The 23482-nt window shown below is 45.6% G+C and overlaps 1 protein-coding gene across 3 annotated transcripts in view; it reads right to left on the bottom strand.

The window, feature by feature from the left end:
- TRPC5 (transient receptor potential cation channel subfamily C member 5) overlaps positions 1–23482 on the bottom strand; it is a 103602-nt gene that overhangs the window by 71845 nt on the left and 8275 nt on the right. For all 3 annotated transcript variants that reach the window (XM_064713071.1, XM_064713069.1, XM_064713070.1), the window contains one exon: positions 1046–1444. In XM_064713071.1, coding sequence (XP_064569141.1) covers positions 1046–1423 — 378 coding nt within the window. In that variant the 5' untranslated portion in view covers positions 1424–1444. The remainder of the gene's footprint in view (positions 1–1045; positions 1445–23482) is intronic.

Here is a 23482-nt window from a genome sequence, read left to right as displayed (position 1 = left end):
AGGTGACACTTGAAGTGACAGGATTCAGATTTGGTGGTTTTTCCTACAAGACCCTTATGTAACTCAGAGGTGGCTTTGCAGCTCAGGATCCTTCCTACAAGTCATTGCTGTAAGTTATGTCCTGCCTCAGCATTTCTGCCCTGGAGCTCTCTGGAGAGGGAGACCAAGATGATCCATCTGCACTACAGCAAAGGACTGAAACCCAGCAGACTGTTTGCTTGCTTGCAGCTGTAAATAAGCTTGTGTGCTTTCAGGATTTACTTATGAAAAGCAATTCCACTTAATATCAGCACAACAGCATGGCAATAGTTCATATTTACAGATTGTAATATAATTTCAGAGAGCCACAAATTCCTTTAGAAAGTGCTCATCTATAAATCAATCTATAAATCAGTGTGTCCACAAACACTGTGGGGCTAGAAAGAACACTGAGTGAGAGAGAAAAAAATGAGTGTTTAAATCAGGCAGAACATGTTTGCTCAGGCTGGAGATTACCATCCAAACAGGACTGCCCAGGTGTGGCATTCACATTCTCTGAAAAAATTCCTTCATTCAGGATTTTTCTCCTGGGAAGCTGAGAAGCCTCACAGAAAAGGAAAACAATTCTTATCTCATTTGCTTCTCCTGTGTTGTGCTCATTTGGAATACGTTTGGAGATTGTTTCCCCACAGGTGATTGTTCCATTGGATTCTGGTGTGAGTTGTTTTCACTCATTGGCCAATCAGGGCCAAGCTGTGTCAGGACTCTGGAAAGAGTCACGAGTTTTCATTATTATCTTTTTAGCATTCTATAAATATCCTTTCTGTATTCTTTAGTATAGTATAGTATTCTTTAATATAATATAGTATCATAAAGTAATAAATTAACCTTCTGAGAACATGGAGTCAGATGCATCATTCCTGCCATCATCAGGGCATCCCTCGTTTTGCAATACCCACGTCTGCTCTGGTATTTAAAGCCACGGACCAACACCAAGGACTTTGAGCAGCAGCACTTTCCTAAGGCACGATAACAGCTCAAAACTGAAGGGGAACACTCAACCCACCTGTTTTTCACCACTGGGCTTCCTGTAGTTGAGCAGCAGCTCCACAGCTCCCACCACCTCCTTGCGTATGGCGTAGAGCAGCGCGTCCCCCACGTAGACGCTGTGGCTCAGCAGCAGCTCCATGATCTCCAGGTTCTCATTCTCTATGGCTATGAGCAGGGCACTGCGCCCCAGAGGATCCATGCAGTTGATGTTGATGTTGTAGTAGATCTCTGCCTCCTGCAGGGCATGTTTCACGCTGGCATAGTCCCCCTTCTCCACGGCACTGAGGTAGGCTTTCTCTTCCGACGAGAGCTCTGCCTCCGCTCGCACGATCTGCAGTGGGATCCGGTCTCGGTACGGGGAGAAGTTGACCTTTTTGTAGTATAGCTGGGCCATGGTTCATAGTGACCAGGCAACCTGTGAGGGAGGAGAATCACGCATCAATGACAGCACAGCCCCACAGGGGACAAGCTTCCAAAGGGCCATCAGGGGAAAAGCTCCCCGTCCATTTTTAAGATGTATTCATAACACCCCCTGAGCAAGCCCACCTCAAAGGGCTACCTGAAAGCACCACCACTCACAATGACAGAAACTCAGTATAATTTTTCATCTTGTTTAAACACTATGCCATTGATGTCTTTCTTCTGGTCAGAAGAACATCTTGATGTTTATGGGTAATCTATCACACGCAAATAGTGGATTTCTCATCTTTGCTTTACTTCCCACTCAAAGTTCCTTTTGTTTCCTCCTCTTCCACTGCTAAGCCAGGTCCTCAGCATTTCTGAACTGTCAGTGATGGAAGCTGCTGATTTACAGCCTCCTCTTTACAGTAATAGATTCATTCTGAACATTTTTGCTGCTGCTTCTCTGCTTCCGTCTCTTAAAAGTCTTTTATTCTCCTTACTGTTTACTCTTCGACTAGGTCATGGTTTTCTTTTTAAAGCTTGCATGTTTTTAAACATTTTTTCTCACTCTCCTCATTTATAAATAGGACCTAAAGACAGGCTGATGTAGAAAGCTCCCACCCTTGCTCTCCAAAGGCAGCAATGTTGTTTTGTGGTCTAGGAAAATGAGAAGTAAATCCTGCCTTGGAAAAAGTGCAGCAAACTGAATGAATTGAGGTTCCTTGCCACGCCTCAAAGATCCCAGCAGGTGACTGGAGTCACAGGAGACACGGGCTGGGTATTCACAGGTAAGGAAAAAAGGAACCAGGCTTGTCTACCTCTGCTTGGCTTTGACAAAGGACACCAGGCCAGCATCAGGGCCACCAGCAGCTATGGCTAATTGGCTGACTTATTCCAGCTCCTTGCTCAACAGCTTCCTGCAGCCAATTAGCTGGACTTTTGGCACATTGTAGTGCCCTGTGCTGGGGGAAAAGGAGGTGCTGATGAAGGATGGTGATGAGGAGGCTGTGGTGGTGCAGAGGGCTCTGCAGGTGCCGCCCCAGGCAGCCACAGAGCCCCACGGCATTTCTGCCTTCCCAGAGTGGGTGGATCTGAGCTCCAGCCCAGCTGACACTGCAGAACAGTGGGAGGCTGTAGCAGACAGCAAAGCTGCATCTGAGAACTTCCTGGGGAGCCAGGGATCTGTACCAGCTGCTTTGGCACCTCGGGGAATGTGCTCACTCAGGATCCTGCTCTCCTCCCAGTGCCAGAGAAGTTTGTGTTTGTTACTTACCCAGAGATGCTGGCACAGTGCTCACATGTGTCTCTCTGCACAGGCAGAACCACAGAATCCAGTGGTTCAACCTCAAGACACACACAAAGGCACTGGAGACAAAGGGACCCAAAATCTGATTAGAAACCATAAATATATTGTCTAATTTTCTGCAAGAACATTATGCCACTAAAGCTTTTAGAGCTAAGGAAGAACCTCAGTGACTCAGAAGCTTCAATAAACTGCATGTAGAACCAACCACTCTGACTTTGAAAAGCACCAAGGATCACAGGTCATTTTCAAATTTTGTTTCTGAAAACGTTATTCCTCTGGGATCCAGCTGATTCCCACTGAAACAGGAGACAGAAGGATGCAGCACAGGTCTGGTAACAACTAAGGACCAAAGAGATCTTTGGGAAAGTAAGAAGAACCCCAAATGGGAAGGGAATTGTGTCCTTGTGTGGCAGTCTGGCTGATGGGAGCAGGGAACACCAACCAGTGGGACTGGTGCCAGAGGACAGCAGGCACCATGTAAAGGTCTCCTGGGGGAATCTGTTGGCTCCAAAAACCATGAGGGATTCTGGCAACAAGTGCTGCTGCTAAAGTGGAATTGGATATTTTTCACTGCTCTTTAGTTTAATTGGACGTTTTGTAGATGGTGAGTAACATTTGCAATGAGTTATAACAAATGTCACCTTATGAAGCATCATGCCAGCATTGCATCCCTTTCCTTCCCAACAGCTCTGGAGAAAGAAAAGAAAGCTTCAAATATCTCAACTCCTCAGGGAGATCTCATCTCCCAGTAGAACCCCAGCCCAAAGAAAGCTAATAATGTTCATACCTCAAGCATATAGGAAGCTGCAATAAAACCAAACAGGAAAGACTCACAAAATTAATGATCTTCCTGAATTCCTCTCATGCCAACGCCTGCATAGCCTGACAAACACGTGCTGCTGACTGGGTTTGGAAATAATAGCAGGCAGGATTAAAAGAAAATAATAAAAATGCCTGCCTTGAGTTCATGGAAGATTTCAGCAAAACCTTTATCTATTGAGGTGTCCCTCAGCCAGAGATCCAGCAAAATTTACAGACCCAACGTCTTTGTCAAGCAAAATTATTTAACAAAGCATCAGGCACACCTGTGGATGGAAGGAATGAGTACAAGATCCCTGCTCCAGCTGTCCCCTCTCAGCACCACCAGGCTCCCAAGGTGCAGCAAACAATTCTGGTGGGCCCTACACACTTGTGTTTCCCAGACTGGTCCTGTCTCCTCCTTAACAGTCCAAAATTACAAAAATATTGATGCAATCCAGGTAAGAGAAGGGGAAGGCAATGCACAGGTGCTGCCTATTCCTGAAAGGGAGCAAAAAATAGAAACCCAGTCACACTAAAATTTTGGAATGGGTGCAGAGAGCCTGAAAACACACGTTTTCCATATGAATTCTCCTCTCAGAGAGGCATTTTCTGCTACTTGGGTTACTATTTGGGGCAAGGAAAATTCTTCCAGCCTATGCCTGAGTGCAGATGCCTCAGACAATACGCAGTGACTGGTTAATGCAGTGGTGATACCTGCACCACAAACAGGTGGAGAAAAACAAGAGAACCATAACAAGAGAAATATAACAAACTACTCAAGATAGAAGCAGGAGGACAGCACTCAGTTTGGACTCTATCACCTCTCTCCAGCAGAGATGCCTTTCATGTGTTGGCTTTAAACTAAAGGCTTCTCAGATGGCATCAATAAATGGTGTGGGATGTCAAATTAGTTTTCTCCAATAAAACAATCTTTTTTTCCTTTTAATCTAGAAAAGCCATCCATAATGAGCTGAGGGACTGTGCTATACATCCTAGGAAACAAAACAACCTTCTCCCTGAATTATTAGTCCAAATCTCCAAGCCTTTTCAGCCTGGCGCAAGAAATCAGAGTTTTAGCCCAGGAACAGCTGGCCTGGTATGGGGAAGGAAAGTTTCTGGCCTTTTGCCACTAAAAATTCCATGAGCTGTCGCTACAAAAGGATTTTAGGGTGTGTTGGGAGTTGAGCCATCCCTCAGTTCCCACTTTCCACACACCCCACACTCCCACACAGCCCTGTCTCAGGGAGTCAGGGTGACCTGGATGTAATGGGATGAGCAGAGCTGCAGGGGAGGCAGCCAGAGCCAGTTTACAGCCATGTGTCACCAGGACCATTATAAAACAGGACTTTCCTGGATTTTATTTGCTTTGATCATCACCATGAAGCGGATTCAGAAGTGGGAAAGCACTATTGCTCCTGATGGCTGAGCTGCCTCTTTAAGGGAGGCACAGAGACTCTGGGGTATTGAATTTAGCTGCCAGCTGACATCTGAGGAACTGATCAAACACCGATTTTGGACATGAAACGAACAGCAAAGAGTTACCTTTGCCACTTGCTGGGGCTCTGAATCACACCTAAAAGCAGCCAGCAAAGCCCCCACGAGGCAGGATGCTCAGAGCAGGGCTGGGTGCTCCCGCACACCAGCGTTCAGATTGCAATGCAAGATGTTTTCTATTACATCTGTATGGCAGATTACCTTTGTCAAGGGGGCAGTTTGCCTTATCTCTCTCTTTGAGTGACCACATTCACTCCTCCCTCAGCAGGGGACATCTGCTGATAACAGTTATTGAATGTCCCTGCATGGCTGATAAGAACTACAGCATCCCACTGGGAGATGTGAGCCCAGAGGGAGGAGCCAAGCATTCCTACCCAGATATAATCTGGAGATTCTGGAACACCAGCACGGCTTCTCCACTGGATTCCCCAGAGGAACAGCAGCTGCCTCTCCTTCCACTGGATCTCCCGAGGAAGAATCCATCCTTCCCTACAGGATCCCTGCTCCAGCAGAGCCACCCCTGACACTGCAGGAGGGCCAAGCCACAATTCCAATGGGACTGCTGCCAACACCCTGACCCACAGGGTGTCAGGCTGGGTTCTGACTCTGTCAGTGCTGTTCTAGTGTACTGCATTCTTTATTTTATCAGGTTTATTTTCCTTCCTTATTAAAGAACTACTATTTCCTGCTCCCATATTTTTGCCTGAGAGCCCCTTAATTTAAAATTTATAGCAATCTGGAGGGGTGGGGAGGGTTCACATTCTCCATTTCAGGGGAGCATCCTGCCTTCCTTAGCAGACTCCTGTCTTTCCAAACCAAGACAACCAGTGAAACTCAGTGTGTGAAATGGCACTGCACCTTCTCTCAGACCTGGGCAGGGTTTATGTGCTGCAAAAGCCACCTGCATTTATCAGCCCCATCAAAGAACTGATCCCTTGCAACATATCTTGCTCCACTGCTTCCCCCCATCCTTCTTGCCAAGGCTGTTTTCTTTTTAGTCTTTCAGGGAGAGCATTTTCCTCATTTTGCAATTCTAATCTGGACTCCAGGTCTGGAAATCACGGCCCATAACTGTGAAAATGGCCTGACTTTCATGGTGCTCACACACTGCCTGCTCAGTACTATTGATCTGTTTAAAAAAGGTTATCAACCTGAGCTATGAAATGGTCCACAAGGGCCACTTAGGTAAATAATATTACATGTAGTTAATGGACCAATTGAATTTCTGATTGGATCCTTCTTTTAAGTGCTCTAGATCTTATTTACTAACAATGCCTGGCTGAGCACAGTATGAGGAAATAAAAGTGACTTTGTAACGTTCTGCAATTCCCTTCCTTCTGCAAAGATACCCCCTTGTTCCAGAAAATTGCTTTTTCCACGGAGTTCAGTGGGAACCAGATTACAACCCTAAGTCTCACTGCCTCTCATGATCTCTCACCACAGAAGCAGAAATTTTTCCTGATGCTTTTAAATGCAAAGAGAGCCATGACTGAATAAATGTATGACTTCAGACGTGTTTTAAAATTATAAAATTGCAGTGACCTTCTGGTTCTATGGCTGTGTAAATTCCTTTTAGCTAAAGCCCTATGATCTCAGAAAGTTTATATCCAGCTCATAAGTTATATAAAATATATCATTGACTGGAGTAAGTGCTGTCCAAAACTTGCAGGGCCACAGCACAACACAAAAATGAGAAAGTGACAGCTAATAAAATTGGGGATGAGTAATCCACTTTCACTGCCCAACATGAAGAAAGGAAGAGCACTAATACCACATGTGATAAAAATGCAAGGCTGCAGTGATTCACAGTGGAGATATGTCCTCAAAAAACGCAGATAGAAATTCCCCATGAAGTGTTTTTCACTCATCCTCACTCCAGGCCTAGGAAAGAACACATCAATTCCCTGGGTACAGCACAGAACCTCCCAACCCAGAAGTGTCTGTGAAGAAAGACAAACCTCAAACTTCAGAGCACAAAGTTTACAGCCACCAGAAGAAAATCCTTTGTGCCAGTAACGCAAAATGTCACAATTTGACTCAAGTCCCAACTGCAAATCTTAACTTCCTGGGGAGGGTGACAATTATCCAAGATATATATGTTTGATTTGGAAAGGACAACTCTTTGGTAGAAGTCTCTTCCGCTGCATAATCAATTGATGAGTCATGAGCAACCCCATATGGGGATTTATATACGTGGTTTTATATGTCTGTATGAGATATATAGATCTATATTTATGTGTATATATATATATAATATAAGCTTTTTGCTGGAAGCTTCAGCTTTGTGTCCACTTCCAAGGCACTGAGGATTCACCTGCCTCATTCTCTTCAAAGATGAGCAAGAAGCTCCCTTTGCACCAGGATGTTCTCCTCTGCCAGGCAGAGCATAGTTCATGGATGGAGAATTTGGCCTCACCAGAAATCTCAAATGCTCAGGGCTCCCTCAAGCCTCCTGCATGTCCAGGGATAGTTCTGTGTGTTTTGATCCACCCCAGGGATGGGATGCAGATGGATATTTGCCCAGCGCTGGCCCACGGGTGAATTTCACAGGGCATTGATGGGGTGTTAACGATGCTAGAATTTCAGCTGAGCTGACGGGGAGAGCAGTTCTGCAATAAAAACCAGCTGCAAACCAGATTTCCCTGCAGCACAGCCAGAGGAGTTATCCCTGCACCTGGGAGAAGGAAGCAGAGGTGCAGGAGCTGCAGAGCAAGACACAACTTTGGGAAGGATGACAGAAAAAGCCGCTGGTGTAGAGCCAAATGCAAAGCTCCTCTTTGGGATACAGCAGGAGGGGGAAGTACTGACCCAGCCATGGAATATTTCAGTATTACCTCAACAGAAATCAGTCTGGGCTACTAAAATGATTAAAATTACTTCCTAGTGATGGAATGGCTGCAGAACATGCTTTTAGCTACTTTTATAATAAAGCATTTTCAGTCTGCAATTCTCCCACTTCTTTCCACACAGCCATCACGCAGGTGGTAATAAATAAAAATATACCATTGTGAGAAGATTAAAAAAAAATAAGCCCTGGAATATATTCCCAGTACATATCTTTACAAATGCAGGCAGAACAGAAAGCTCATTTTGTCTGTCTGACGTCACTGCTCTGTCCCTTACTTGCTTGAGATGGGCTATGTATTCATTTTCCACAAAAAAGAGATGTCAACTGAACTGAGAAATACTGTCAAGCACGCTGCCCTGTTGTCTTATCTGCTAATGCAGCACTAATGTAGCATGGCATCATTATCATCTCCAGCTCTGTGTCCACTGCCTCTGTGCCTGCTGCTTGTAATCTCTGCCTGCTGCAGCTATTAAACAAGAGATTGGGGTTTTTTGTTGTTTTTTTGCTTGTTCCCACTCTGGCTCATCATTCCTGTAATCAGCAGGATAATCTGGAGAGCAGTGAGGAGTGTCAGACCTGCCTCAGCCCAGCTGGAGAGAGCAAGTGAACCACCCAGGTAGGAGGGGAACGTCCAGATGATGGCACAATGGCCAGAGAGGGGAAAAGGCAGTGGCAGCAAGCTCTGAACTACCAACAGCAACAGTCTGGGCTCCTTTTCTCATCTGCAATGAGTGGGTTTATCAGTGGCCATCAGTTCCCATTTCTGAACAAGCTCTGCTGGGCTGCTCTCACTGTCACACCCGTAAAAACAGAGTCAGACCCAGCACATGGAGCATCCATCACCTGCAGCCCTGCTCTGAGCCTCCAGGGCTCCTGTGCTGCAGGAATTCTACCTCTGGCTCCGTTTTGGGTTTGTTCCCAATTCTGGCATTCAAACCTGACTGGAGGCTCTTGGAAGGAAGAGGCAAACTCGTGTGCTCAATTCTCAAATGAATGTTTCCTAGTTGCAAAAAAAGGGCTTTTTTAGACAATACTACATTTGCCTGCAGCACCTTTTGGATATTAAAAAGTGCAAAACACATGAATTCTCTTTCCCAAGTTAAATTCTAAACAGTGGTAAATACAGAGGGATTAAAAGCCAAATCCATTGCATCTGTAGAACACTGGGGACAGGAAGACAAGGAGTCTGTGCCCCATGGAGAGCAAGCACACCACCTTCACAGGTGTCTGAACAAATGGGGCAAACAGAGAGCTCACCCTGATCCCATGAGGGTGCTGGTGCCTGGCAGTCACAGTGTGCCTGCCCTCTGTGCAAAAGGAACAAACCTCCAGACATTGCCCTGTTCTAAAACCTTCATGGGAGAAAAAAATTATTCTTTTGAGAGGCTTCCAGACAGAGGAAGAAAAATCTGAAAGATCCAAACATCTGAAGTAGTCAGAGCAGGTGATGAATTAAATACAGCACAGCTTGGTGTGGGGAGATTCCATCTCCTGCAGCAGCTGCACACAATGCAGCTCTGTCCCCTTTCCATGCAGCCTCCTCACCATGCTGGATCCTGCCCAGCTCAGGCACACCAAATCCCACAGTCTGAGCCACCCAGATGGTTGCAGAGCTGAGAAACAGAAACATTTCCACAAGCAAAAGGTCTCTCTGAATGGGTTTTCAAAGGATGGAGACTGAGCATTACAATTACAGGGCAGCCACAGTTTGTCCCAGTCGTGGTTTTGCACAAGTCAGCCCTGGTCATCACATCCTTCACAGTCCCTGGACAAAACAACTGCCTCAGCTTCATGGGGAGGTGGAAAAGCCATCCAGAAAAGAGAAATCTTCATAGAAAGCAGGTGTGAGCGAGCTCCTCCTGACAGTGATAATAAACAGAACAGTCTGCAGATAAAATAAAGAAGCAGAGCCAAATCCTAGTTCATTAACATAGCTCAGGAGAGAGCCCAGAACTGCAGACTGGACAGTTTTTGAAGGCCCACAGAAAGGCTGTAGGCAGTAAAATCACATCCATTTTAAGTGGAAAAATGTTGTTCTCAAGAGTACTAAGCAGGCAAATCCAAAAGACTCCAAAAATGCTGCACAGACATAAAGCAGCTTGGTAGAGGAGTAACACTGTGATACTGCTTGTAAGTGAAGGAATGCTCAGAATCAGGGTTTTGCTTCCATGAATGCCCTAAAAGGCTCCTGAATAACAACTGCAGTATAAAACTTGCTTATCCAACCTCCAGATCATTCCAATAAAGTCAGAGATTTGGGTCAGAGATTTGTAGGAGTAACCACAGTTATTCCTTGATCTCTGCCATCCTTACATTGTGCCCTTTGGCTACCAGCAATAATAGCAGCCTGATCTTTTGAGCCACAGACATGAAAGTCCTTTTTAAAGGACAGACAGAATTCATCCTCATGTTGTATGGGCTGGAAATCTGCAGCAGAACAGAAGTTATTTGTTTCATCCTTGTGACAGCAAGTGGTAACTGAGCAGGATAAACAAATAACCCCATAAATACAGATACACATATATATTCTATACCTAGAGCTTAGCAGGTGTAACAGTTCTTTGGTGCCTGCTGAGACAAGCCCAGTGCCAGAGTGATCTGGAGTGCAGCAAGTGATGAAAGTGATGATAAAAACTAGAAATGTCCCATTTTACCAGGGAAAAACGTTATTTTAAATATCCCACAGTGCTACTCTGTCACACATTGAAAACTCTGCAGGGCAGTGTTTTGGAAATCAGTTCTTGGTCTTCCTAAGGGGAACTTCTCACATGGGCACAGGATGCCTTTTTTCCCCCCAAGCCTTGTCTGCAGAATACCTTAATGCCACTGCTTTTTTCTTTTCATATTCCCCCTCATCAAGATACTTTTCTAAAATTTTTTCCCATTTTCTCCTGGATTCAATTTTACAGTTTGCTGCCCTGTTCAGTTAAGTGTTGATTCAAGACACCTCAGCTTTCAAGAGACATCTGAGGTGAGGCTCATCGGTTTCTTTTCAGGAGAATTTTATTTTATGTGCTCTGGGGTTCAGGCTCAGCTACAGTAGAACTGCAGGGGGTTCATGTTTAAATTGAGCTGCATTCCTTTGGCTGCAGGAGTGGGCCGAGGCAAAGGAAATGCACAAATCCATAAATAAGGCTTGGCACGATTCCCCTGCTCTACTTAATGCCGACATTTACAAGCTCTGTTTTCCCAAACCCCTCGCTTCCAAATCCCTGCACCTGCTAATTTGTTAATTCTGTTTTCACTGAGTTTAGACTTATGTATTCTTAATTATGCTAATGAAGAATAAACTACTTAAAATATTAACGTTTTGCAAGCCTTAAAAAGCAAACAGTTAACAAATACCTTGCCCCTGGGGTCTGTCTTGACTGCTGGATTCACAGACCAGTCCAAGGCATTGCTTTTTCTCTTGAGGAGATGCCCTGTCCTCCCTTTCTCCCTTCTCCTCCCTCTCAGGTCTCTTCTGATACAGCCTCACTTTCTCCTTTTCTGTCTGACCCCTCTTGGGAGGGAGAGCTCACAGTTAAATGAAAATCTCCCACAAGGTGGTCATCACCTCAGATGTCTTCCCCAGATTTCTTTTTCCCTCTTGGTGTTGATCTTTCCCCTCCAAGGCTCTGAAAAGGTTCCTTGCCCTGCTCTCTGTCAGGAATTTTCCCTGCTGGGAGTTCCTGAGGTGCCACATGTCCCCTCCTGGTGCATCCCTCAGGTACCCCTGCTAGGCAGCAGAGTTACAGTTCTGGCAGAGGAACAAGGCAGGAGCCGAGCTCTCCTCCCTCCACATGTGTCAGAAAATGCCCTTTACTGACCCAGAAATGGGGTAACTGAGAGGCATTTTCAAAACTTTTTATTCCATTTTCAGCCTCATGTGAAGGGTGAGACAATACTCGTTACAATTCACTCCATCACAATCAGAAGTTAACTATTTCCTAATAACAATACACTGTGCTTCTTGCCCTATCAACTTTTTGACACACCATGCTGCAAATGTCTTAAAGCCAAACATCTAAAATTACTCCTTGTGGGTACTAATACAATGCACCTTCCATAGTTCTATTTCTCCAAAGTACCTAGTCTTATTTGTAAGGCCATCCTTTGAAACTTTTTTCTAGGTCCATTCCTCTCTCCATGGCATCTCTAAATCAGTATTTCTCATCTCAAGGTTTGCATACAGATGTACACTATGTGAGTTTTCTGTCACACCCTGAGAACTCTCTACAGATCCATTTCCCACATTCATTCACCCACAATTCCACCAAATTCTCCCTTTGCACACCTGGTTTATGCTCTCCTGGCTTCTACCTAAACCAAAGGTCATCATGGCAGCCATGCACCAAAATTGTGATTTACTGCACATAACAGGGATGGTGAGCACTGAACCTGCAGAGAGGAAAGCAAACTAATTGCTTCATTTCCCCAAACAAGGACTACCTGCAGAACGTCCCTGGCTGCTTGGGGTTCCTTCCTATCTGTGCACTCCTGATAAAAGCTGTGCTTTTCATGCTGCCAGCCTTTCCTGAACGTCTGCGTGGAGCTGCTAAATCGCAGATTACAGCGTGTAGGATATCGTTCTCACCATCTCCCTGACAAGGCAGCATTGTTTCTTACAGGACAGATGGCTCACAAGATACTGATCTCTGCCAAGGGAGCAGCACTGCACTGTCTGCAAAGTGCCTCTGAAGTGACTCTGAAAGCAACAGTTTTGGCATTGAGCTTGAGATGGAGGATAAACCACCCCACGGAGCAGGTCTGTGAGCAGCACCACTCTCAGCAGGGTATCGAGGAGCTGTTTCAGCCCAGGAGAGCAGCTTTCCCCAGGGCTGTGAGCTCCCCTAGCTGCTCACAGGCTGCACCACTAGACTGGATTGCAGTCATGCCATGCTTGTCACTTCCCTGGGAGTCTAGCCACGCTTGCTGGGGTTTATTTTCAGCCCTCAGCTTTGGGAGTTCAATAATTATATGAGAATGTGTTCTTCTGGGGGGAAAAAAGAGGAAAAAAAAAGTTTCTAGCCTCTGGGGTGTGAAGTAAAGAGTGTGAGTCACGGAGTGAACTTCATTGATGCAGAAACCAGACAGAAAGTGTCCCAAATTCTCTGGGTTTAAAAATCTCCCAACTTTAAGCCAAAGCTTGCAGATTTGAGATGTGGGACAGAGAGGGGAGAAATGGGAACAAGAATCACAGAAACACAGAGTCACAGAACATCCTGAGCCTGAAGGGACCCACAAGGATCAACCAGTCCAACTCCTGGCCCTGCACAGACACCCCAAAATTCCCACCCTGAGAGCACTGTCCAAGCACTGCTTGAGCTCTGTCAGGCCTGGGGCTGTGACCATTTCCTGGAGCTGCTTCATTTGGGGATGCCAGATCTTCTCTGCAGCCCCTGCACCTCCTCTCAAGCCCCTTCCTGGCTGGAAAAATCCCCATCATGATCCTTGCAGCAAGGGATGTGTCTGTGCTGAGCTCTGGCAGCAGGTCAGGGTGACAGTGGCACTTTGTGCACTGCCTCAAGCCCACACACTGCAGGGATTGCCTGCTCTGCTATTTATAAAGCTGAAAGGTGTTATCACTCAGCCAGCACAGTGCAGAAGCATCACTGGTGTTCTCCATGGAGGCAGCTTTGTAAATCCATTAAATCATTCCAGCCAGATATCATCCACCTTGCTCACACGGAGTGACAGAGGATCCCTCTGACTCAATCCAATAAAGCAGTCACCAATTTAACAGCACTTTTGGCAGAGCAGAAATGCATTTCTGAACAGGCCTGCTTAACAGCCAAGGCCTGCTGAAGCTCCTGTGCTGCAGGACACCTCTGTTACTGCCATGCTGGGCTTAAAATCAGCTGTAAAATATGCTGCACACTGGAGATCTTGATTTAAGCACAGTCAGAAGTGTGACTACAGACAGAAATGCAGAGTAGACATCACCAGACAGGCCCTCCTGCAAACCCTGCCCATGACACACCTGGGCAGGGAGCCCTGACAGAGAGGAACCATCACCCCCATTTTCTAAGGAAAGCAAAGCAGGAGACACTTCCAGCTTCTGAGAGAGTATCCAAGGCAGTAAAGAACCTCATTCCACTCCACACCTCAGGCACTGACTGACAGCTGAACCCCTTGTGGGATTCTGCAGTGCAGAGTGAGACCTCCCTGCTGATGTTTTCCTTCAATCCAGGCACTGGAGCAGCAGATGTGCAGTGATGAGGCACTGCTGGTCTCCTCTGACAAGCAGTGTTCTTTAAATCCTCATTTTCTTTTGGCTCTCTCTTGCTTCTTCATCTGAAATCTTTCATCTTCTATGGCTCTGAAGGGTCTGAAAATTCAAGTATCTGATGCTTAGACAGCTACAGGAGTTAGCAGACAGCCTGGAAAGGAACAAAGGGTTTGTACAGTCCCATCTATCTCAGAGAGGGATTTAATCCTGGGGCACAATTCCAATCCTTACACAGCAGGGCAGATGGAAAGTTACCAGTTTGCATTACTTTCCTTTATAGCATCCTTTTTACTCCATGCCTGGGTGGTGTTTGAAGACACCCTCACCTATTTTGCCCCATCTAAACGGATCTACATAAATAAAACTTGTGCAAGAAGTGAGCTGTGATTAAGGTGTTCACTGGAACACAGGAAACAGGCAGAGAATTTAAGGAACTCTGCAAACTGCTGGAGGCACCCCTGCAGGTGTCAGACATCACCTGGACATGGTTTCACCTGGCATGTGCTTCTTTTCCAGCTCCTGCTTGCTCAGGCTGACCCCAGTCCTGGACCTGAACCTCCTCCTGCTGTGAGCACAGAGTTCAGAATGCAATCCTCCCTTCCCAGGGCTGCTTCCAGAGCTGTCACAGCTCTCAGCACTGGCTGGGGGCAGAGTGCAGGCTGACATCCCCCTGCACTCCTCCACACTCCCAGCAAAGCAGCCAAACCACACCAGCCCAGCTCCCCACAGATCATCAGGTCCATGGCAGAACAGGCAGAATTAATGTGCAGGAAATGAGATTAGTGCCCAGCTCTGCCCTGACTCTGGTTTCTCACGCCAGTGATGTGAATGGCCTGGTGTTCCACCAGAGTGGGTCTGTCAGGAAGCAAACCCCACCACATGTGGCAAAATCCTCTGTGGGTGCCATCCCCAAGGCACCTGAGTGTCACAGACATCTTTTATGAAAAATCCTTTCCTTAGGATTTTTCCTCCTGAGAAGCTGAGAGGCCTCAGGAACAAAATGTAAACAATGATTATCTGCTGCTGTAGAATGCAACAGGTGCATCTGTGATTGGCTCATGTTGGATGTTTATAATTAATGGACAATCACAGCCCAGCAGGCTCAGACACACAGCCCAACCCACAAACCTTTGTCCTCATTTTTTGTTATTTTATTCTTAGCTAGCCTTCTGATGAAACCTTTTCTTCTATTCTTTTAGTATAGTTTTAATGTAATATGTATCATAAAATAATAAATCAAGCCTTCTGAAACATGGAGTCAGATCCTGGTCTCTCTCCCAATCCAAGAACCCCTGTGAACACCGTCACACCTGAGAGCTTCTCTGGGGCTGAAAAGTAATCAGGACTCTCACTGGGACTCTCAGCAGCAGAATTTGATCCATCCCACATCCCAGGGACTGGGGATTGCTCCACTGCCCTTCTGGGCAAGCAGCTTTTCACAGCTGTGCTTCTGATTGCTGCTCTCATCTGGTTTTAGGGTGTGTGGCACCACTGGTGCCTGCAAGCAAGCACAACCTGCTCTTGGTTGCTGTGACAGGAACCTGTTCTGTTCCTAGAATTCAATTTTTGCTTCTTCCTATTTGCAATAAATTTCACTGCACAGCTCTCCTCTTCAATGTCAGCATTCTTCTTTCCAGTTACAGAAAAGCAGATAAAGTGTCTGATTAAAAAACAGATACAAAGGGCTAAACCCAGCTTGTATAACAAGCAACTGGCAGAGATAATGAATGAAGACCTGGGGATTTTCTCCCTTACTCTTTCAATGGACATTGGCATAATGAGCATGCACAGCTCCATAATTTCAAGCTCCATGGTTAGTTTTACACATTTCCTTGTTCATGTAATTAGCTGTTAGCATTCTTGAACATTGTCCATTAAATTTTATTACCCACAATCTAGTTTTCATAGAAGAACAGCAAAAATTACTGCAGAAATAATATCCATGGAAGACATGTTACATGCATCATCACAAGGGAAAATTGGGACGTTCCTCAAATTCTGAGCTGTTCCTAGACAGACTGCATGATTGATTAAAACACTGAGTCTGATCTTGCTTCTGTCACAAATCTAAAATTAATTCTTTGACTCTTTTAAGATTACCCTGCATCCCTGCTAGCTTAATTACATACAAGACTTAATTTGGATTCACCAAAAGTATTCAGGTTCACAATTTCCTCAAAACCTAATTTTTCAGGTCTCTTCCTGTAACTGTACTAAAGGAATGGGTTTGCATTTAGTAGCTAGTTACCTCTATATTCATGAAAAAAACAAAACCAGAAGTAATTTTTTCCTCTGATGAACTAAGGCCAAATTCTTCTCAAAGCACTGAGGTTATATTCCCTGGGTCCTGTGTTCTGAAGTGCCATGAGGGACCTGATTTTTGCTTAGTGTTACAGAACCTGCAGCCTGTCTAAATTTCCTCAGCATCTTCAGCCTGTTTCTCTGAGATTTCCATGCCCTGGTCATTAATTACCTTTGCCAGCTCAGCTCTCCAGTGGGAAGCCAGATTCAGCACCAACTTTCCTGTCTTCTCCAGCAGGAAACCACGCACTTTGATTTCTTAGCTAGATCTTGCTGCCAGTGATGACCTCTTTTTAATTCTGTCATAAATGCATTAGGCCAAATTTTCTGTTTGCTTTCTTCAGCTACCTTTGGCCCAGGTCTGACTCCTTCCTCCATGTCTTAGGCTGAAAGATTTAGCTGGGGGTGTGTGTTCTATTGTCATCTATTAAAGGTGGGGCAGTTCTCTGCTGTTCATGGGCAGTTTTTCCTTTCTCTCTCCCACAGCCAACCCTCCCTCCAGGAGATCTCTGCTGTCCATGGCCACTGAGTGTCCCTGCAGGGCTGATCCAATCCCAGCATCCCATGGGGAGATGCTCCGCCCAGGGGAGGAGCCAAGCATTCCTACCTGGATCCAATCTGAGCCTGGCACAGCACAGCAGCCTTTGCCCCCTGCATTGCCAGAGGAGCAGCTTTCTGCTGCCCTGCATGGCCAGAGGGAGCCCAGGCCCATCTGCAGCAGCCCTGGAGCTGCAGAGGAAAACTCCCCCCTTGTGCAGGATCCCTGCTGCAGCAGAGCCACAGCTGGCACTGCAGGAGGGCTGAGCCCCCATGGGATGGGGCTGGGACACCCCCTGGCACACAGGGGGCAGGGCATGGTCTGACTCTGGCAGTGGTTTGTTGGTTTTTCTTTTGTTTTTCTTTTGTGTTTTTTTGTTTTGTTTTGTTTTGTATTTTGTTGTTGTTGTTGTTGTTTATACTATTGTATTTGTATTTTTAGTTTTCCTAGTAAGGAACTGTTATTCCTGCTCCCATATCTTTGCTTGAGAGCCCCTAATTTCAAAATTATAATAATTCAGAGGGAGGGGGTTTACATTCTCCATTTCAGGGGAGGCTCCTGCCTTCCTTAGCAGACACCTGGGTTTTCAAACCAGAACACTCCCAGAACTGCAGCTCAGGTCCACGCTACCTGATTTCTGATCAAAACGTGGTGGAGTGGATTTTACCAGCTGCAAGCACCTCTGGGGAGCACAAACACTGCTCTCCTGGGCATTTCAGCCTATCTGTGCTGGCAGGCACTGACCCCCAAGTGAACACTGCATTGACCTGAGGCTGTGGAGAAGCTTCCAAAATGGAATTATAGAACTGGGATTGTGGGTGTGGAGTTTGAATAGAAGTGTGTGATATCACAGGGTGGAAAACAAAGAGTTTAAGGGTTTGGAATGTAGTAATATATATAAAGTAAGATGGAGGTTTTAGGGCAGAGGCTGCTCCTTCTTCACCACCTTCTCCATGGGTTTGGGTGGTTTTGTGTAATTGGATAAAAAACTCCTCATTGAGGGGCAGGGGTGGTTGGTTATTGGGTTAAAAGTAAAATAATTTAGGTGTCATTTGTTAATTGGACAGTTTATCCTTTAAAGGCCTTGTAGAGAGAGAGATGGGGCTCCATTTTCAGTTTGTTAGAGCGGCAAACTCTGTAGAACTCAGAGTTTGTGAGACTGTGACAGAGATAAGAACTAACAAACCTCTGAGTCCCAACCAAAAAAATGTCTTGTGCATTTAATCCCAACCTTGGCAAAAAAGAAAGAAAGATTCCACACACCTATGGACAAATCCAAGCATTTTGTGTTTGTTAGTAAACTGTTACTTGAATTGACAAATTTGCTTTTTTTCCCCACTGGTTTCCCCTGCATTTCCACAATGAAGACGAGGAGGGCCAGAAGCCATATGGGCCCTGCCCATATGATCATGGTGGCTACAGCTCTTCCCTCTGCCCCGCTTTTGCTCCAAGCTTTACATTAAAATGATTAAAGGTGCTGCTTGCTGCTGACCCAGCTGACCCTGGCAGCTGCAGTGCATCCCCCCTGCACCAGTCCCTGCTGAATTTGCCCCTCAGCCCTGCCTGTCTCCTGCTATGGGTTGATGGCACTGCAGTCCTTGTCCCATCCCCAAGGCCAGGCCTTGAAGCTCCAAGAGCTATTTATTCACAGCGTGCAATTTGGAGGGATTCCAAGTTGCAGATGCTTCTCTACCTCAAATCTTTATTTTTCCTGCTGGTACTCTCGATTTTACTTCATCCCTGGGGTGTCTCGGAGCAGTCCACCCTCGCTCAGTCATGGATGATTTATTTTCCTTAGTAAAATCTTTTGCCTAAGGGTATATTCTGCACCTCAAAACTGGGTTTGGTGGGATTTTTTTTTAATATGAGGATTATTAGTTTCCCTTTATTCATACGTTGAGTTTTCTGTGGTACTTTTAATGACAGTAGCACTCAAGCACACTGTAAATTGCTGGGTCAGGTGAAGCAAACAGTGTCACACTTGTGAGATGGTCTCTGAAGCCAAAAACCATGGATCACCTTCCAGGAGAGCTACAGGATGAGGGGCCTGGGTGAAAGGAGCTGGACTCCTCCAAGAATTCCCTGTATTTCAGGAGAGCTCCTGAGGCTCCTTGCAAGCCCTTAGCAGGATGGTCCAGGCTGTCACACTGTGTCTGACAACAAATGTCACTTGGCTGACATTTCAGGTGGGAAAAAAAATCAAGTGCTACCTGTATGTTTCCCAAATTTCTTTCTGGACTTCGACTTTCTACAGAAGGAAACAAAGGGCAGCGACAGCTCCAGGGATGCTGCCTGGTGAGTTTGTGAGGGGCCCCAGGATGAGGGGAGAGATGAGAATCTGACTCCATGTTCTCAGAAGGTTGATTTATTACTCTATTCTATTCTATTCTATTCTATTCTATTCTATTCTATTCTATTCTATTCTATTCTATTCTGCTGTACTAAAACTTTACTAAAGAAAGAGAAGAATACAAACAGAACAAGAATGATAATAAAAACTCATGACTGACTCCTCAGAGTCTGGCACAGCTGGCTGTGATTGGTCATTAAGTAAAAACAATTTACATAAAACCAATCAAACAATGACCAGTTGGTAAACAATGTCCTTATTCCAAAGCAGCAAACACAGGAGAAGAGAATCAGATAATTATTATTTACATTTTTCTCTGAGGCTTCTCAGCTTCCCAGGAGAAGAAATCCTGGTGAAGGGATTTTTTCAGAAAATATCACAGTGACAGTTGCCCTTGTGCCAAAGATCTCACAGTCTGATCTGCTCACAAACACACACCAATGCTGCTACAAGAGTGAGGGGGAAACTGCCTCAAAGGGTTCAGCATGACTCAAGAATGAGCTCCTTAAAGCCTGGCAAAGGTGACAACACTTTGTGGAAACCCAGGGCACTGGGAATATTTCTGTGTCTGCTCTGGGGTGCCCTGACCCCCAGGGCAACACTGACTTTGACCCTCATCCATGGAGAAAGTTTCCCAGACTTCAAGATAGACTGGAATCCACAAAAGTGTGAAATAGATTATAGAGAGCAGTGTAGGTGCATCAATTGGTGAGAAATTGAGCTTTTGGGATTTTTACTATATTGTGGATGGAGGCAAGATGGAGGGCACAGAGTGTCATCCTGGGTTTCTTCTTCATGCTGCTTCTTCCTCCTTCTCCATGGGTTTCAGTGGGATTTGGTAATTGGGCAGAAAAGTCCCATTGCAGCTCTTTGGGATCAGTTATTGGGTTAAAAGGGAAAATAATCCAGGTGTCAGCTCTTAATTGGAGAGTTTAGTCTTAAAAGCCCTTGTAACAAGAGATTGTTGGCCATTTTGTGCCTTCTAATGAAAAGCTGCCAAACTCATGGTTGTGAGACCATCAGTTTTACTGATCAGAAATAATAAACACCTGAGTCCCAACATGAATTACCCTCTCAAGTGCCTTCAATCCAGACCCAGAGAACCCCACAACTGGAACCATCACACCACTTCAGCAGACACACAGACACACAGACAGACACCCCATTGCCCACCCTGGTTTGTGCAGGGCTGGCCACAGCACCAAGCAGGAGCCCTGCAGCTCCCAGGTCTGTCCCGGCTGGCTCACAGCAGCAGGGACACCTCTGTTGCAGTGCAGCAGCAGGTCTGCACTTGCAGAAGCTGATAAATGCAAACTCAAGGTGACTCCACTTCATGGATTGCATTAACATCAGCTGCAAATCCTCAGGGCACAGCCTGAGCAAGCAACATCAGCAACTGCAAGTGACACGAGCACAGGGAAATGCTCCCTGCTCACACCTGGAGTCAGGACAGCATCTCAGGGAGTGTTTGCAGCCTGCTGGGCTCAGGGCAGAGGCACTGAACACACCGAAGGCAGGAGGGATGAATATTGCCTCTTAGAGACACCTCCTACATGATATTATTACTTTCCATTAAATTGAACAAAAATACCCAGGTTCTGGAAACACTGTCTCATTGTAACACCTGCATGATTGGATGAATAAATCTGTTTTAATTAACTGCCTTTTTTATAGTAGGCTGTAACAAAATATTGTGAGAGAGTGAGAGGCTGATAGTTGGCTTTGAGATTTCAAATAACCCTCTCCTAATTAAATCTGTATATATTTATATGTCATCTTGGAGCACAAAGGCACTTAGACCAATCCAGACTTTTAACTTCCTTGCCTATTTTCTTTCTTAGTGTTAGTTATTAATTAGCTATGCTCTTCCTTCCCTTTGCTTCAGCCAGAGCAGAGCCAAATTGTTTCAAATGCATTTTGTGCACTCTGAATTTCACTCTGCCTATGCAGACCCACTTGTCTTGCAGGCTCCAGTGACATAACTCCTAATTGCACAGCTAAAACTGAAAAGTCACTATCCTGGGCTCCTTCCTGCTTCTTTGCACTTGTGATGCCATTGACTAGAGTTTCCAAACTAAAACTCTCCTCCAGCTCAGCAGGGAAGGTGCTGCAAAGCTTTGGGAGCACATCAAAGCATCTCTGTGCACTGCTGCCCATTTCATGTCCCACCAGTGTGGTCTGTCACATGCTGCCACTGAACTTCTCCACTGCTCAGCCCCAAAGCCTGCTAAGCTTTAAGTTAAATCTATTGTCACTCTCATTTTTGGGCTCTATCTGCCCTCCTCAGCACCCACAAAATGGGAAAAGAGAACAATGAGGAGAATGTCTCTATCCATACATCACCAGTGCTGTGCTGGGCTTGGGTGTGTGCTGCCTTAGGGAGAGTTTAGAACCCAATAAAGCAGAAATATGGACCAAAACAGAACCATCTCCTGGTGCCTTGTGCAGAAATAGGGTGTGGGCTAGCAGGAAACATGGAGGGGGTCTGCAAAGACTGTTCTGACATTACCCTGGAGGGTGAAGATGCTCAGGTCATGGACCATTCCTGGGCTGTAACAAACACAAACAGGATTCACTCTTGCCACAGTCCCACACTGCTGGGTTTTAATATTTCCTCTGAACTAAAGCTGTGCTTTTCTGCCCCATAAGGTCTCATGAAAGGTACTGTCAGCAGTGCTACAAACACTCCCTGGCTGCTCCAATGCCAGCAGATGACTGGGTTTCCACCAGGAACAGCCCATCACTTTGCAGCATCCATCAGTTCTCAGGGATTCAAGCACTCATGCAAAGTGCAGTCATGCTCTAAACATCTACAAAAATGGAGATGCTCCAACTAAAAATCCTGGTATTCAAACACCCCTTGTGCCTCCAGCATTTCCACTGCACTGAGGAGATCCATGTGGGATAGAAAAACCCTGCAGTCAGAGCAGGCTGATTCCAGAGTTCATTTTTCAGGTGCAGGACGTTCTCTTCAGCAGCAGCTCTTGATAATGATAATTGATCCACATGGATTAAACAAGAGTGCTGGATGAAAAGTATTAGATTGGGCCTCTGGTTCCAAACCAAGATAAAGAAAGAATTTAAATGAGGCACGAGCAGGTCTCCTTATGTGTTTGTTAATTTGGAAACAAACCAGTACTTCTGAGCAGCATCAGTTACCCATTATACTTATAAATGATCTTCCCTATAAGAGACTTCACTGCCACTGAAGAACTGCCCATACTCTTCACTTTTCACATCTGAAGTCTCAGTTCTTTATGACTTGATTCCCCATTTAGTACTCACAAAGGCATGTTCTGTGTGCTGAGATGATAAAAGATGAATAAAATGAGAATCCATCCATCACAAAATCCACACAGCAGGATGGTGCCCCTCATGTATCCACATTTTCAGCAGCACACTGCTCATTTGCTTCTGAGCTAATAAACTGAACTCAGTGACAGCTTTGTGTGGCACAGCCTCAAGGAAGGAAGAAACCTCGCTTGGGCTTCTCAATCTTGCTGCTGTGTTTCTCTCTCCTTGCCTGTAAAATGGGTGGAAATGCTGCTAATCTATCCTAACTCCACGCTAAGAGGCTCAATCCATAAAGCCGATTTAAGCTGCAGTATGGGCACAGTAATAATGCCATTAACATACTCCAGATTTTCCAGAGGTGAACAAGAACTGAAAGCCTAATTTTATTTCTTTTTTTTCAACTCTGCATTCTCTTCACAATGCTTCAGTATTTAAGCACAGGAACGTGCTGTGGGCCAGGACTCAGTGCTGTGTGGATGCTCTCCCTGCATCCCCAGCTGCTCCCACTCGAGCCTGGTGATCCCTTGGAAAGGGAGGAAAACCCACCCTTAGTGTGTGTGACAGCTCTCACCTTGCCAGTGTGACCAGAGGGCATTTGAAAAGGCTCTCAGGCTCAAGCATCAGTGTCTGGATCAAACAGAACCACATCCTGTGGCTGCCCAAAATCTCCTACAAACATCACTGAAAATGAGAGTCCAACCTATGAGCTGGCAAAAACACGTTTGGCCACACATCCAGGAACACCAGAGCCATTTGTAGAACCTGCATCAGGGTTTGAAATGGCCATTAACAAGGAAAAAAACCTATGTAACAGTGTTGTTGCTGTGAATAACCTGACAGCAGAGATTGCACAGGTGTTTGTGGTTATATCCTGGTTTAAATGTTGGAACAATCAGGCACAGCATCCT

Source organism: Zonotrichia leucophrys, chromosome 4A, assembly GCF_028769735.1.
Source record: "Zonotrichia leucophrys gambelii isolate GWCS_2022_RI chromosome 4A, RI_Zleu_2.0, whole genome shotgun sequence".
In the NCBI taxonomy this organism is placed as follows: domain Eukaryota; kingdom Metazoa; phylum Chordata; class Aves; order Passeriformes; family Passerellidae; genus Zonotrichia; species Zonotrichia leucophrys.
Note: the sequence above shows the minus strand (reverse complement) of the source record. Positions and strands in the feature narration are given on the sequence as shown.